This window comes from Bubalus bubalis, chromosome 11 (genome assembly GCF_019923935.1).
Source record: "Bubalus bubalis isolate 160015118507 breed Murrah chromosome 11, NDDB_SH_1, whole genome shotgun sequence".
NCBI classification, from domain to species: domain Eukaryota; kingdom Metazoa; phylum Chordata; class Mammalia; order Artiodactyla; family Bovidae; genus Bubalus; species Bubalus bubalis.
The window spans coordinates 79,419,987-79,438,098 of NC_059167.1; the positions used below are offsets into that span (position 1 = coordinate 79,419,987).

The window sequence follows — 18,112 nt, forward strand, 5'->3', positions numbered from 1 at the left end:
AACAAAGGAAAGAACAATGGTTGTGCATAGACACATCATTGTGATCGGTATTTCTTTTCTTGAGCCAGACATTAAACTTCAGACATGATTTCACTGTGAGCTGGGGATGTTTCACCATCTATTGGGGACATGACTAAAACCTGGGAGGAAGACATAGATAAGCAACTGCTTGATCATTGGCTGAGAAGGTCCTAGCAACAACACAGCAGTATCTGCACTGGTTGTAAGTTTTTACTGACAGCTGTTGCCTCTGTTCTCTGGAACCTCCTCAAGTCAAGGATCGGACACAAGCCTGAGCTCTGGGCCCATGGTCCTAGCTTGTCCTTGAAGTATGAGGCTGGTGACTGGAGTAACTGTGTTTCTGACCTTGGGTAAGTGTTCTGTGTCTACAAGGGGTGACTTTGAGGCCAAATGGCCACAAAGAGTCACTTACTCTCTACTCCTCTCTCTGTGCTTTATTCTGCATTATAGTGATGGAACTGAGAAATGATCTGTGCGTTTGCTAAAGAGGCCAGTCTTCTACATTACAGTTGAAATCATAGCCACGATACCAGAAGAGTCCTTAGCAGTAAGCAGGTTGTAAGAATTCTCTGGGATTATTAAGCCAAGGACCCATGGAACAAAGCCTGTGGAATCTCTGATTCTTGCCACATATCTTTGGTCTCTATAATTTTGTTGTTGTCCAGTTGCTAAGTTGTATCCAACTTTTTATGACCAAATGGATGTCAGTATGCCAGGCTCTTCTTTCCTCTACTCCCTCCTGGAGTATGCTCAAATTCATGTCCATTGAGACGGTAATGCTGTTTAACCATCTCATCCTCTGATGACCCCTTCTCCTTTTCCCTTCAGTCTTTCCCAGAATCAGGGTATATTCCAATGAATCAGCTCTTCTCAGCCAGTGGACAAAGTATTGGAGCTTCAGTTTCAGCATCAGTCTCTCCAATGAATATCTAGGGCTCATTTCCTTTGGGATAACTGGTTTTATTTCCTTGCAATCCAATAATGAACATCCACAATATTTTTACAGGACATAAGTAGAAACACTGGAGTAGGGGTTAGGGCCACACAGTCATAGGAGGGTTATGCCTTTGATCCATAGAATTACACTGATTTGTGCTCTGGAGTTAATTTGATTTCTTAACCCCCCAGGGAATGTGTTTGATGCTAAGACCACCCAGCCCAGCTCCATGGATTATCCTGAAGGAGAGGATGTAACCCTGCCTTGTAGCCACTCTACCATTAGTGGAAATGAGTATATACATTGGTATCGGCAAAGTCCCAATCAGAGTCCACAGTATGTCATTCATGGCTTACGAGGCACAGTGAAGAGCAGCACGGCCTCTCTCACCATCTCTTCAGACAGAAAGTCCAGCACCTTGGTCCTGCCCCAGGTCACCCTGAGAGACACCGCTGTGTACTACTGCGTCCTAAGAGAGGCACACTGGGACAGATGGGGCTGCACCTGTGCAATATCTCTGGTGGCAGGAAGAGGGGACACAGCGGGGGGAGCAGTCACAAGACCAAATCTAGAGTCATCTAGAAGGAGAGTCAGAGAGCAGTAAGAGATGAGGAAAATGAAAGGAAGGAGAAGGGGAGAAGAAAAACAAAGAAGAGAAGGACATAAACACATAAAGAAAAGAAGAAAAGGACAAGGAAGAAGTGCTTCAATGGTTGATGTGGCTGAGAAAATTATGGGTATACTAAGGAGTATGTCAAGGCTGTATATTGTCACCCTGCTTATTTAACTCCTATGCAGAGTACATCATGAGAAATGCTGGACTGGAAGAAACCAAACTGGAATCAAGATTGCCGGGAGAAATATCAATAACCTCAGATATGCAGATGACACCACCCTTATGGCAGAAAGTGAAGAGGAACTCAAAAGCCTCTTGATGAAAGTGAAAGAGGAGAGGGAAAAATTGGCTTAAAGCTCAACATTCAGAAAACGAAGATCATGGCATCTGGTCCCAGCACTTCATGGGAAATAGATCGGGAAACAGTGGAAACAGTGTCAGACTTTATTTTTTGGGGGCTCCAAAATCACTGCAGATGGTGACTGCAGCCATAAAATTAAAAGACGCTTACTCCTTGGAAGGAAAGTTATGACCAACCTAGATAGCATATTCAAAAGCAGAGACATTACTTTGCCAACAAAGGTTCGTCTAGTCAAGACTATGGTTTTTCCAGTGGTCATGTATGGATGTGAGAGTTAGACTGTGAAGAAAGCTGAGCACTGAAGAATTGATGCTTTTGAACTGTGGTGTTGGAGAAGACTGTTGAGAGTCCCTTGGCCTGCAAGGAGATCCAGGCAGTCCATTCTGAATGAGGTCAGCCCTGGGTTTTCTTTGGAAGGAATGATGCTAAAGCTGAAACTCCAGTAGTTTGGCCACCTCATGTGAAGAGTTGACTCATTGGAAAAGACTCTGATGCTGGAAGGGATTGCGGGCAGGAGGAGAAGGTGACTACAGAGGATGAGATGGCTGGATGGCATCACTAACTCGATGGATGTGAGTCTGAGTGAACTCTGGGAGTTGGTGATGGACAGGGAGGCCTGGCGTGCTGTGATTCATGGGGTCACAAAGAGTCAGACACGACTGAGTGACTGAACTGAACTGAACTGAACTGAATAATCCTAATTGCAAGATAGAAATAAAATGAGAAGCATTAGCATATTTCATGGTTCTTTCTTGTGTCAATAAAATGTTAGTTCCAGTGTGTTAGTCTTAACCTAGAAGTGAAAAAAATACAAATAATTCTTGTTGTTCCAAAGACTTTTTTCATGTCTGACTCTTTGCCAATTCAAGAACTGTAGCCCTTCAGGCTCCTCTGTCCATGGGATTTTCTAGGCAAGAATACTGGAGTGGGTTGCCATTTCCTTCTCCAGAAGATCTTCGCAATCCAGGGATCAAACATGGTCCTTTGTCTCCTGCATTGGAGGCGGATTCTTTACCACTGTGTCACCTGGGAAGTGGTCCAGTATTCTTTATAATGTCTATGTAGTACTCTGAAATATTCTATTATAAACTACTTTTCCATTAATAAATATTTGTTTCTGTTACTGTGCTATCATAAAGAATGTTATCTTTATACATCTTTGTAGATTGACTTTTGTATATATGGAGACATGTCTATTGTAATGCAATTTCTGAAACTGGAATGGGTGTTTGCAAAAAAAGCTGCATTTAAAATTTTTTTGATAAAGTGACAATTTCCATTCAAGTGGTATAAACAGTTATACTTCAACCAACAGGGAGTGAGAAGGTGCAATTTGCATCTTCCAAAAATTGAGAATTATCAGCCTTTTTCATTTTAGTAATCCTAATGTACTTTATGTATGGCATTTTACTGATCCCTAGTGCTTTTGAGCAATTTTTTTCTCTGTATATTGGCACTCTTTCATTCAACCTTGGTCATATGCTTATTCCTATCTTTTGACCATTTTTTCCATTCAGTTCAGTCGCTCAGTCATGTCCAACTCTTTGCGACTCCATGAATTGCAGCACCCCAGGCCTCCTTGTCTATCACCAACTCCCAGAGTTCACTCAGACTCACATCCATCGAGTCAGTGATGCCATCCAGCCATCTCATCCTCTGTCGTCCCCTTCTCCTCCTGCCCTCAATCCCTCCCAGCATCAGGGTCTTTTCCAATGAGTCAACTCTTCACATGAGCTGGCCAAAGTACTGGAGTTTCAACTTTAGCATCAGACCTTCCAAAGAACACCCAGAACTGATCTCCTTCAGAATGGACTGGTTGGATCTCCTTGCAGTCCAAGGGACTCTCAAGTCTTCTCCAACACCACAGCTCAAAAGCATCAATTCTTCGGTGCTCAGCTTTCTTCACAGTCCAACTCTCACATCCATACATGACCACTGGAAAAATCATAGCCTTGACTAGACGGACCTTTGTTGGCAAAGTAATGTCTCTGCTTTTGAATATGCTGTTTAGGTTGGTCATAACTTTCCTTTCAAGGAGTAAGAGGTTAGTTTTATTTGCTAGAATTATTTTGATATCTTACTTGATATTTCGATGTTTGTGTTTGTTTGTATGTTTTATTCTAACATAGTACCATTTATTTTTTAAATGATGTTGTCTTTAGTCTTATACTATCAAATCTATCAAACATTTGTTTCTTTTTGGCTTTAAAATCACTGTCTTTTTAGAAAATCCTCAATGTATCTTTTAATCTTCATTACCATTTAGTGAGTTATTCTGAGACCTATGCTACCTATTAGAAAGCTAAGCCTCAAAGAGATTTTAAAAGTTGCCTATATTCAGTTAATATGTCTTAGCCCAACTGTTACATTTATTTTTAAATCTGCTAATGTCAAGCTCCAAAATCTCGGCATCTGTTGCTCAATGCGGCCTCACTGGAAGCAATAAGCTCCAAAATAATGAGTCAATTGGAAAGTCAGTGGAATGAATCACAATGCCCATCACAGAAGGTGAAACATTTCATTGAAAAATGTCAAGTGTTAGAATAAAAAGCATATGTTGTGACTCGAGAAAAGCAATAATCCTTAATTCTGTAAAGAAACATGCTAGTCCTCTAAATATCCAAATGGCAATAGAACGATGTGTTACTGATTGTAGCAAGATTCTGAAACATCCTGAGCTCCTTATTAGCCATACAATTTCCCCAGAAGAAAAGATTTAGAGGAAATTAGAGCACAGGACAGGAAAATAATAGAGAGGTATTCCAGTCCTTGATGTGAGCGGCATCACTGACATAATATTCTTGGATCATCAAAAAGACAGAAATATATCCTCCTGTGTAGAATGTGTTCAGTTCAGTTCAGTCCCTCAGTCATGTCCGAATCTTTGCGACCCCATGAATCGCAGCACGCCAGGCCTCCCTGTCCATCACCAACTCCTGGAGTTCACTCAAATTCACGTCCATCGAATCGGTGATACCATCCAGCCTTCTCATCCTCTGTCGTCCCTTTCTCCTCCTGCCCCCAATCCCTCCCAGCATCAGAGTCTTTTCAAATGAGTGGAGGAGGATAGATTTCTGTCTTTTTGATGATCCAAGAATATTATGTCAGTGATGCCGCTCACATCAAGGACTGGAATACTTCTCTATTATTTTCCTGTCCTGTGCTCTAATTTCCTCTAAATCTTTTCTCCTGGGGAAAATGTGTGGCTAATAAGGAGATCAGGATGTTTCAGAATCTTGCTACAATCAGTAACACATCGGTCTATTGCCACCTTCACATGAGGTGGCCAAAGTACTGGAGTTTCAGCTTTAGCATACCTAAATGTAAATTGCTGTGTTTATCATGCTTTGGAAATTGCTTTGATTCGTGAGTCAGAGATGAAGGAACAGATACTGTACTGAGGTCTTGGAAAGTGCAATGAGAGGTGCTGTAGCACTTTCCAAACACCAGATTATCCCTCCAGTCACTTTTTCACTCATTTCTTCCTCTTCACAGACTTGGAGCTCACTTTCCTTTTCCTCACTTCACTATTCCTGAAACATATCTTTTTGTTCCTTTTGCTTATTGAAGTGTTCTCAGTCATCAGCCCAGTACCCAACATATAGTAGGTGTTCAATAAATATTTATTGAGCAAAGAAATATTCATGCCTGATGTTACTAATAATTGCTAGGGATGCAATAAAATATTGAAACGGTGAGTTAGATTTTCTATAAAAATAGAAGAGATAGTCAACCTCATATGGATTTCATAATGAAGACAGGGTTATATTTGAAAATATTTATTCATTCATAAACTCATTAATCCTTTCCTTCTATTTCTGTTTCTTTTCCTTCCTCCCTCCCTCTTTCTTTTCCTTCTTTCCTCTCTTTACTCCTTTTTCCTATCATTATTAGTGAAATAGGTTATGTGAAACTTTAGTTTATTCCAATACAAAATTATTTCCTCCATTAAAATTCCCAGTACGTTGTGTTTCTCATAAAGTGGTCGACACCATATATTTTGAAAGATTAAAATTATGTTTAACTAAAGTCTCCTGCAAAGAAGCAGGGAATTCTTCTGATTTTAGAAAAATAGATACAAAAAATAGTTATTTAGATATCAACTGGTATTCTCATTCAGTTCATCTTCCATAATTATAAGCCAACAGAGGTGTTAAAAGTCTGTATGGTATTTCAGTAAACCCATGCCCATAGTAAATCCATGTCCAGTTACAACTGGACATATTAGAATTGGGCAAGGAACAACAGACTGGTTCCAAATAGGAAAAGGAGTACGTCAAGGCTGTATATTGTCACCATGCTTATTTAACTTCTATGCAGAGTACTTCATGAGAAACCCTGGGCTAGAAGAAGCACAAGCTGGAATCAAGATTGCTGGGAGAAATATCAATAACCTCAGATATGCAGATGACACCACCCTTATGGCAGAAAGTGAAGAGCAACTAAAAAGCCTCTTGATGAAAGTGAAAGAGGAGAGTGAAAAAGTTGGCTTAAAGCTCAACATTCAGAAAATGAAGATCGTGGCATCTGGTCCCATCACTTCATGGGAAATAGATCGGGAAACAGTGGAAACAGTGTCAGACTTTATTTTTTTTGGGCTCCAAAATCGCTGCAGATGGTGATTGCAGCCATGAAATTAAAAGACGCTTATTCCTTGGAAGGAAAGTTATGACCAACCTAGATAGTATATTAAAAAGCAGAGACATTACTTTGCCAACAAAGGTCTGTCTAGTCTAGGCTATGGTTTTTCCAGTGGTCATGTATGGATGTGAGAGTTGGACTGTGAAGAAAGCTGAGCACTGAAGAATTGATGCTTTTGAACTGTGGTGTTGGAGAAGACTCTTGAGAGTCCCTTGAACTGCAAGGAGATCCAACCAGTCCATTGTGAAGGAGATCAGTCCTGGGTGTTCTTTGAAAGGAATGATGCTAAAGTTGAAACTCCAGTACTTTGGCCAGCTCATGTGAAGAGTTGACTCATTTGAAAACACTCTGATGCTGGGAGGGATTGGGGGCAGGAGGAGAAGGGGACGACAGAGGATGAGATGGCTGGATGGCATCACCGACTCGATGGAGGTGAGTTTGAGTGAATTCCAGGAGATGGTGATGGACAGGGAGGCCTGGAGTGCTGCAGTTCATGGGGTCCCAAAGGGTTGGACATGACTGAGCAAATGAACTGAACTGAACTGATGCCCATAGGAAGCACAGTGCTTGTCAAACCAAAAGTGGTGAACAGATTTTAAAAAGCATTTTTTGATTTCTGTTTTTTCATCTCTGTTCAGAAATAATCCTTACCAAAAAAAAAAAAAAAAAAGTCAAGTGCCATTCTTACACCAAACGTGTCCTGCTTTAAAACATTCTACTGAACTTATCTTTAGAAATTACAGAATTAACGAGTGCTGTTTAATAGAACTGTTATTAGTTCTATCACTAATTCTACCAATAGAGATTCACCAATAGAGATTCATGAATATATGATCTCACAAGAAAAATAATAGGAGTTAGTAACTTGGAGCTCCACTGGCACACTGTGTCTTTTAACTGTTTTTCCCTATAGCTGATACGTTAAATAATTGAATCAGGAAGAGATTGTTGGCAGTGCACACTGAGGATTCTAATATTTCTACCTGTTTGCACATCTGAGGGACTGAAGCTAAAGTTAGAAGAATATTTAATTTGTTCATTACACCAGAATTGCATAAAACTGGCAATACACTAAGTGATTTTTAAATAAACTAGTAACAAGTATATACACAATGCAGAACATAGAGAAGAAAGCATCCTGGGCACAAAGAGGATGAGAAAACTTCGCAAAATAATTCATTTTAGTAGTTAGAATGAAAATTCAGAAAACTACATCACCCATGGAATAAATACATGATAACTATAAAAGGTAAAGAAAAATTCTAAAAATAGAAGAAATCCTGAAATAAAGGAGAATGATATGACCAGATGGGGAGGGTGACAAAGTAAAATTTTGTGATAAAATTGATACTGGAAAGGTGGAAAGGTATTACACTAAAAATTGGAAAACATTTGCATCCATATGCCAAGGATAAAGGATTTATAAATAGCAGTCAGAATGCAGATCTGAATGTAAGAATAATGCATGAAGTTAATAGAAAAAATTCAGAACTTGTTCATTACTTTGTGTTAGATACACATTTCTTAAGTAGGACACAAGTATCACTAAGCATCAAAATGAATCTATATTCATATATACATTCATTTTTTGTCACTTTTCTGTACAGCAGAGATGGGCACAACATTGTAAACCAACTACATTTCATTAAAAAACTGATCTATATTAAAATTATTTCAAAAGTTCAAAAGATAACTAGAAAATCTATTAAAGGATAACTAGTGAATATATTTACAGTATTATTATCTTATGAAATTTAATATTGATTATCAAAAATAATATATTATCAAATATCATCTATCACATATATCATCAAAGGGATCATTTTGATTTAAAAATATCTCTTTCAAATTAACAAGAAAACAAACAAATTGATAGAAAAGACAAAGGTCTGAAGTAGGTTTTTGACAAGAGAAGATATTCAAATAGTCAATAAACATGTCATTCCTATAGGATACATAAGCTGACATAGCTAATTTACACTGGCAGAAATCAGAATATTGTTATATGTGGGGCAATATCATAAAGAGAGCACTGAAGGGCTGGTAATGCTCTGTTCCTTGATCTGAGCGCTGGTTATAAAAGTGTTGGTTTCATGAAAATTTACCAGGCTGTACCCTTATATTACATTTTCTTACATGAATATAATACTCCAATAAAAACTAAAGCAATACATGAGGACCTCCTACAGATTATAAGGTAACAAGAACTAAAACTGAAATTTCAGGTGCTTTCATTCTAGTCTTCCTTTTCTGCTCCTGAAATATTTAAGTAAGAACACATTTGTGAAACAAGCATGACTTTCGACCATGGGTAAGCCTTCTCTTAATAGACCATAGATGAGAAATGTGTTATTGGTCTTTTTCATCTCTCTGGGATACAAATGTGACTTTTGCCCTTTGGTATATAGTATTAGGACTCCCCTGGTGGCTCAGCAGTAAAGAATCTGCCTGCAATGCAGGAGCCGCAGGAGTCTCAGGTTTGATCCCTGGGTCAGGAAGATCCCCTGGAGAGGGCATGGCAACCCACTCCAGTGTTCTTGCCTGGGGAATCCCGGGGACGGGGGAGCCTGGTGGGCTGCCATCTATGGGGTCACACAGAATTGGACACGACTGAAGTGACTTAGCAGTAGCAGTAGCTCTTTATTAGCCACACATTTTCCCCAAGAGAAAAGCTATAGAGGAAATTAGAGCACAAGACAGAGAAAGTAAGAGAGAGCCATTCCGGTCCTTGATCTGAGTGGCATCACTAACATAATATTCTTTGATCATCAAAAAGACTGAGAAATCTATCCTGCTGCATAGGATGTGTACCTAAATGTTAATTGCTTTGTTTATCATGCTTTGGAAATTGCTTTGATTCGTGAGTTAGAGATGAGGAATAGATGCTTGTACTCAGTCTTGGGAAGTGCAATGAGAGGTGCTGCGCCACATTCCAAAGGCCAGCATATCCCTCCAGTCACTTTTTCACTCACTTCCTCCTCTTCACGGCCTTTGAGCTTACTTTCTTTATCCTCACTTCACTTTTCCTGAAAGATATCTTTTCGTTCCTTTTGTTTATTGAAATATTCTCAGTAATCAGCCCAGTACCCAACAAATAGTAGGTGTTTAATAAACATTTATTGAGTAAAGAAATATTCATGACTAATGTTACTAGTAATTGCTAGTAACTAGTAATTGCTAGGGATGCAATAAAATACTGAAAGGGTGAGTTGGATCTTCTATGAAAATAGTAGAGAGAGTCAAAGAACATCACATAAATATTATAATGAAGACAGGGATATATTTGAAAATATTTATTCATAAACTCACTAATCCTTTCCTTCTATTTCCCTTTCTTTTCCTTCTTCCCACACTGTTTTTCCTTCCCTCCTCTCCTTACTCTTTTTTCCCTATCATTATTAGTGAAATATGTCCCCAAGTATTTTGCTAAGCTCTTCCTGTGAATCTTCAGTTTATTCCTATACAAAATCCTTTTTCCATTAAAATTCTTAAACTTTGTGTTTGTCATAAGGTAGTTGACACCAGATATTTTGAAAAATTAGAATTGCATTTAACTATATTCCCCTACAAAGAGGTGGAAATTCTCCTAATTTTAGAAAAATGCATAAGAAAAAGTCATTTAAATATTAATCCATTTTCCTTAACTATAAGCCAACAAAGGTGTTAAAGGTCCATATGATATTTCAGCAATGCTGTGTCCATAGGAGAGACAGTGCTTGCCAGAAAGCCTTTTCTTTTTTTTTTTTTAATTTTATTTTATTTTTAAACTTTACAAAATTGTATTAGTTTTGCCAAATATCAAAATGAATCCACCACAGGTTCCTGTTTTTTATCCCCATTCAGAAATAATCCCTACCAATTAAAAAAATTCATGTGCTGTCTTTGTACCAAATGTCTTGCTTTAAAACATTCTACTGAAATCATCTTTATAAATTACAGAATTAATGAGTACTTTTTAACAGAACTGTAGTTAGTTCTACCACTAGTTCGTGCTAAGACACTTCAGTCATGTCCAGCTCTTAGCAACCCTATGGACTGTAGCTCACCAGGCTCCTCTGTCCATGGGATTCTCCAGGCAAGAATACTGGAGAGGGTTGTTGTGCCCTCCTCCAGGAGATCTTCTGGACCCAGTGACTGAATCAGCATCTCTTATGTCTCCTGCATTGGCAGGCAGGGTCTTTACCATAGCGCCAACTGGGAACACTCTATTAGTAGAGATTTATCATTAGATGATCTTACAAGAAAAATGCTGCTGCTGCTAAGTCGCTTCAATCATGTCCGACTCTGTGCGACCCCATAGACGGCAGCCCACCAGGCCCCGCAGTCCCTGGGATTCTCGAGGCAAGAACATTGGAGTGGGTTGCCATTTCCTCCTCCAATGCATGAAAGTGAAAAATGAAAGTGAAGTCGCTCAGTCGTGTCCGACTCTTAGTGACCCCATGGACTGCAGTCTACCAGGCTCCCCCGTCCATGGGATTTTCCAGGCAAGAGTACTGGAGTGGGGTGCCATTATAGTAGGAGTTAATAACTTGGAGATCCATTGGCACATTGTGTATTTTAACTTTATTTCCCCAATAGCTGTGAAAAGAAGAGAAGTGAAAAGCAAAGGAGAAAAGGAAAGATATAAGCATCTGAATGCAGAGTTCCAAAGAATAGCAAGAGATAAGAAAGCCTTCCTCAGCGATCAATGCAAAGAAATAGAGGAAAACAACAGAATGGGAAAGACTAGGGAATCTCTTCAAGAAAATTAGAGACACCAAGGGAACATTTCATGCAAAGATGGGCTCGATAAAGGACAGAAATGGTATGGACCTAACAGAAGCAGAAGATACTAAGAAGAGGTGGCAAGAATACACAGAAGAACTGTACAAAAAAGATCTTCATGACCCAGATAATCACGATGGTGTAATCACTGACCTAGAGCCAGACATCCTGGAATGTGAAGTCAAGTGGGCCTTAGAAAGCATCACTACAAACAAAGCCAGTGGAGGTGATGGAATTCCAGTTGAGTATTCCAAATCCTGAAAGATGATGCTGTGAAAGTGCTGCACTCAATATGCCAGCAAATTTGGAATACTCAGCAGTGGCCACAGGACTGGAAAATATCAGTTTTCATTCCAATCCCAAAGAAAGGCAATGCCAAAGAATGCTCAAACTACTGCACAATTGCACTCATCTCACACGCTAGTAAAGTAATGCTCAAAATTCTCCAAGCCAGGCTTCAGCAATATGTGAACCGTGAACTTCCTTATGTTCAAGCTAGTTTTAGAAAAGGCAGAGGAACCAGAGACCAAATTGCCACATCTGCTTGATCATGGAAAAAGCAAGAGAGTTCCAGAAAAACATCTATTACTGCTTTATTGAATATGCCAAAGCTTTTGACTCTGTGGATAACAGTAAACTGTGGAAAATTCTGAAAGAGATGGGAATACCAGACCATCTGACCTGCCTCTTGAGAAATCTGTATGCAGATCAGGAAGAAACAGTTGGAACTGGACATGGAACAACAGACTGGTTCCAAATAAGAAAAGGAGTACGTCAAGGCTGTATATTGTCACCCTGTTTATTTAACTTCTATGCAGAGTACATCATGAGAAACGCTGGACTGGAAGAAGCACAAGCTGGAATCAAGATTGCCGGGAGAAATATCAGTAACCTCAAATATGCAGATGACACCACCCTTATGGCAGAAAGAGAAGAGCAACTAAAAAGCCTCTTGATGAAAGTGAAAGTGGAGAGTGAAAAAGTTGGCTTAAAGCTCAACATTCAGAAAACGAAGATCATGGCATCCAGTCCCATCACTTCATAGGAAATAGATCGGGAAACAGTGGAAACAGTGTCAGACTTTATTTTTTGGGGGCTCCAAAATCACTGCAGATGGTGATTGCAGTGATGAAATTAAAAGACGTTTACTCATTGGAAGGAAAGTTATGACCAACCTAGATAGCATATTCAAAAGCAGAGACATTACTTTGCCAACAAAGGTCCATCTAGTCAAGGCTATGGTTTTTCCTGTGGTCATGTATGGATGTGAGAGTTGGACTGTGAAGAAGGCTGAGTGCCGAAGAATTGATGCTTTTGAACTGTGGTGTTGGAGAAAACTCTTGAGAGTCCCTTGGACTGCAAGGAGATCCAATGAGTCCATTCTGAAGGAGAACAGCCCTGGGATTTCTTTGGAAGGAATGATGCTAAAGCTGAAACTCCAGTACTTTGGCCACCTCATGGGAAGAGTTGACTCATTGGAAAAGACTCTGATGCTGGGAGGGATTGGAGGCAGGAGGAGAAGAGGATGACAGAGGATGAGATGGCTGGATGGCATCACTGGCTCGATAGACATGAGTCTGGGTGAACTCCGGGAGTTGGTGATGGACAGGAAGGCCTGGAGTGCTGTGATTCATGGGGTTGCAAAGAGTCAGACACGACTGAGCGACTGAACTGAAGTGAACTGAACTGAAGCTCTTTCCTTAATCTGAACCTTTGCAGATACTGTCCTCTTTGGTCAGAATGATTTTTCCCAAGTACTTGTTTAAAACACTTATATGTACTCAACCTTTACATACCAGGTCAAGCAACATTACTTCTTATGTGAAATCTCAGAGGATAATATTGCTAACATTTAATTATAAATATTCTTGGATCTGGTCCCCTCTTAAGATGGTTTGACAGGAATATTTGCCACTGAGGGCCATTTTATATTTATATTCATTCAAACTGTTTCCTACGAGGCATGAAGAGATTCCTTTTAGTCCACAAACCAAAGCATGGTCAAGTTCTCTTTTCGTCATTTAGCAAATATCTCCTTCACAGCACAAGACCCAGAGATAGGCTTTAGCAAATACGATGGTGTGAATTGGGAAAGGGCAGCCTTCTCCAGTGGGTGACTATTGTGTCTTGGTTTACATCCTTCTGCGTAAACTGTGGCAGGGGTCCTGATCTGCATGAAGACCAGGGAACTTTTAAAACATCCCCAAGTGCTGCTCCAGACCCCTTGCTCTTTTAGGGTGGGAGTGGAGCCTTCACCAACATAGCATTCCTAGATTTGTCTTCATTTGGAGTTCAAATCCAACATGCCTGAAAAGGAAAAGTTATCCCAATCATGTGCATTTCAAAGAGCTTTGTTAACTCATGGGATTTTCCTTTTCCATTACATCCTAAACCTGCTTCTCTTTCTGTTTCTATATATAAAGTCATTCAGATTCAGATTTACTTTTGACTTTAAAGAAGTTTTGAGATTTCTACTGTTTGTATAAATACATGGCAACACTTCAAAGACATTAAGGACCCTATAGTGGGCTGGAGGGCGGGCCCCAAAAGATACATTCACATCCTAACCCACGGAAACTGTGAATGTGAACTTACTTAACAAAGAACCTTTACAAATGTAATTAAGCAAAGGATGTCAAAATCCAATCATACTGGATTGTCTTGGTGGGGCCTCAATCCAGTGCCAAGTATCCTTTTAAGAGACACACAGGTGAGAAGTGTGTCCTTCCTCACCAGGAAGTCCTTGTGAGGTCTTCTTGATGGAGGAGGAGGTTGGAGGTATACAATCACAGGCAAAGGACCACATGGAGCCACCAGAAGCCATAAGAGGCACGGGAGGAGTCTCTTCTAGAACATTTGGAAGGAGTATGTTCCTGCTGACACCTTGTTGTCAGACCTCTGCCCTCCAGGTTGAAGGGAACCGATTCTTGTTTTTTGGAGCCATCGAATTCATGATGATTTGTTATGGGAGAACTAGGGCTACTGGGGCTCACACAGTTTTCCAAAAGTAAAATTTCTAAATAGCTACAAGCAACTCCTGACTGTTTACATTTATGGAAGAGCACTTTTAAATTGCTCTTTGGGACATTTGCATTCAAATTCTCACATATGCAAACATACATATTTATTTATCATTCAACAAATGTTTGAGTAACCACTATGTACCAGGTATTACTGGATCAGCAATTTTTGATCCCGTCACAGAGGGGCAGCATCTGCAAACATAGACACTCCCTGGGGAAGATGGGCGGGTAATAATGTAGTAAGTCTGATTGGCTGTCTCACATTGTAGTCACTCCTTTCTATTTTCTTTCCAAAAGGCAGTATAGACTACATTTCTATAGATCTGGAAGAAGCTGATTCAAGAGAAACCCTTTTAGGAGCAGGCAGATTCAGCAACTCTTTCTGAAGAGGAAGAAAAGGGAGATGCTACTGTTAGCACCAGTGTTGATCTTATGGATACAAATATCACATGAGTTTGATTGCTCCCAGAAAATTCAGCACAGAGGAATCTTATCTGCAGGCAACTGTAGGAGTGGGATTTTCTGACTGAGAGCAGGATGTTGAGAAAAACATAAAAACTGAAATGTGGGAGATAGAGGGAGTTGGGGAAGGAGACATGGAAAGAAGGAGAAAATACACAAGAAGAATGAAAGAGACCATTATAGCTGAGACAATAAACATCTAATCAGACTTTCTCTGTTACTTCTCATTGCTTTTCTGAACAGAAATGATTGGACAACAGATAAAGCATTTTCCTGAATTCTTGCTTCTGCAAGAAGGAGAGAACTTCACCACGTACTGCAATTCCTCAAGCACCTTTTACAGTTTACAGTGGTATAAGCAGAGGCCTGGGGGCAGTCCTGTCCTCTTGATGATATTAGCTAAAGGTGGAGAAGTGAAGACGCAGTGGAGATGGACAGGTCGGCTTGGAGAGTCCAAACAGCACAGCTCCCTGCACCTCGCTGCTGCCCAGCTCTCAGATGCAGGAACCTACTTCTGTGCAGAGGCACAGTGCTCTGGAAGCACCTGCTGTCTGTCCCCAAACCTCACTGTAGGCTCCAGAGGTCACTCCTCCTCATCTCTTCTCAGAGCAGGGGCCAGAGATAGCTGAATTTATGATGTCTATGAAAATTGAATTTTTAATTAAAAAAAATTCTCCAGACTCAGTGTTACTGAAGAATTCTGTCAAAAATTGAATTATACACAATTGTTTTCAGAAAATATAAAGAAAATAATTCTTCACTCATTTTATGAGGCTAATATTACCCTGATACCCAAATCAGACAAAGAACATAAAGAACCAAAAACTACAGGGAAATGTCTTTTATCTTGGAGATAGACACAAATTTCTGAAAATATTTTAGCAAGTAAAATTCGTTGATATATAAAATGAATAATATACCGAGCACAAATGTAGTTTCTTTCAAGAGTGCAAGACACTTTAATATTGAAAATCAATGGATGGAATTCACCATATTAACAGGGTAGAAAAGAAAAATCATATCATCATAGTAATCTAGTCAGGAAAAAAGGATTTGCAAAAATTCAGTAGTCAGATATGGTGAAAACTCTGAGCAACACAAGAAGATGGGGAATCTCCTCAATAGCTAATGGTATTCTTACTAGTAAAAAACTATGATTTTCTCTAATAAAGAGAACAAAACCAGAGTGTCCATTCTTGTCACTCCTTCTGTACAGGGCTAGATGTTGGAGCCAGTGCAATAAAGAAAGTAGATGTAACAATCTAATAGAGTGGAAAGAAAAAGTAAAACTGCCACCATTTGCTGGTAACATGATTATCTATGTAGAAAATCCAAAGAATATACACCTAAAATTATATTAGGGAAATCCAAATTAAAATTAAAAAGAGAAAACACTTCACATCTATCATAAGGGCTAAAATGAAAATTACTGACAATACCAAATTCTGGCAAAGAAGCAGAGAAATCAGATCACTCATGCATTGCTGGTGGGTGAATGGCCCAGTCATTCTAGAAAACAATCCAAAAGTTTCACATAAACTTAAATATTCACTTACTGAACAACCCAGCAATCACACTCCTGGGTATTTATGTTTGAGAAAGGAAAACTTTATGTTCACACAAAAATATGTACATTAGTACTTGAAATTAACCAGTGATCTTCACTGAATGAACAGATAAATATCCTGCAGTACATTTACACAATGAGATACTATTTATACATCTTTCTCAACTTCAATAGGGTTATTTTGCAATAAATCATTTTAAGTTGAAACAATAGAAAGCCAAAAGTTCATTTAAAATGGGAAGGAAATCTAAAAAAGAGTGGAGATAAATGTATACATGTATAACAGATTTTCTTTGCTGCATTGCAGAAACTAACATTGTAAAGAAACTATACTTCAATAAAAATAAAAATTTTAAAAATGATAACACATCTAATATATTTAACCTAGCTTCCCTTGAAAGTAAAAGTCGCTCAGTTGTATCCAACTCATTGCGACCCTATGGGCTGTCTATGGAATTCTCCAGGCCAGACTAATGGAGTGGGTAGCTTTCCCTTCTCCAGGGCATCTTCCCAATCCAGGGATCGAACACAGGTCTCCTGCATTTCAGGTGGATTCTTAACCAGCTGAGTCACAAGGGAAACCGAAGTATACTGGAGTGGGTAGCCTATCCCTTATCCAGAGGAACTTCCTAACCCAGGAATCAAACCAGGGTCTTCTGCTTTGCAGCAAATTCTTTACCAACTCAACTATCAGGGAAGCGGTAGCTTCCCTTAAATGTGGCCAATACTTACATTAGCCTACAGCTGGGAAAAAAATTGTCTCACACAGTCTATTTTAAAATGATGAAAATCTTATGAATGTGTTGAGTACTGTACTGAAAGTGAAAATCAGGGTGGTTATATGGGTATGAAATGGCTGTAAATGTGTTGGTTGTTTACACTCATGATTTTGAGGCTGGCCAGGAGCTCAGCTCACTGCTGCTGCCCAGAATCACCAGGAAATATCATACTGCATATTGCTAGCCCAGGAAAAGATAAAACTTCAATATTCCAAGTATGGTTTCTACTGAATGCATACCACTTTCTCACTACTGTAAAGTCAAAAATCCTAAACTGAATTATCCTAAATTAAGTTGGGGACAGTCTGTAGTGATTAAAAGGTAAAAATTATTGATATATGCAATAGTCTAGATGGATCTCCAGATGTTATGCTGAGTAAAAAACAATCTCAGAGGCTACATGGTGTATGATTACACTTACTCGATTATTATGATTGTATACATAGTGTGATTCTACTTATTCAACAGTCTCAACAGGACAAAATACAGAGATGAAAGGAGATCAGTAGTGACCTGGATTGTAAAGAATTGCAGGCCTCAGGAAGGTGTGCAAAGAGGGTTTCTTTCGAGAGATGGAACAAATCTCAGTCATGATTTTAATGGTGGTAACAAGAGCCCATACATGTGATAAAGTTTCACAGAGCTATGCATCAAAACCAGAGTGCATATAAACCTGAGATATCAGACCGCAATCTGTATTTTAATAAAATTTTGGCAATATAAATTTCCTGGTATGTATACGTAATTATTATATTAGCATATATATTTTAGAATATCAAGCTGCTCCCCAGGCTGTTGTGGGCCTTTGTGGTCTCTTCTGCCTAGTTACAAATAATTGGAAACCAAGGCATCAGCAGTTTTCAAGGGTTGCAGAGGTGGGGATGGTTGGCAAAGCAAGTTCTTTAGGGTGGTGGAATGGTTCTGTATCTTAATTTTAGTGG

The 18,112-nt window shown here is 39.3% G+C and overlaps 1 gene segment (V, D, J or C); it reads left to right on the forward strand.

The window, feature by feature from the left end:
* Positions 1-233: 233 nt before the first annotated feature.
* Positions 234-1,779, forward strand: LOC112577828. The segment is given in 2 exon segments: positions 234-371; positions 1,150-1,779. Coding segments are annotated over 2 exon segments (453 nt in total).
* The last annotated feature ends 16,333 nt before the right edge of the window (positions 1,780-18,112 follow it).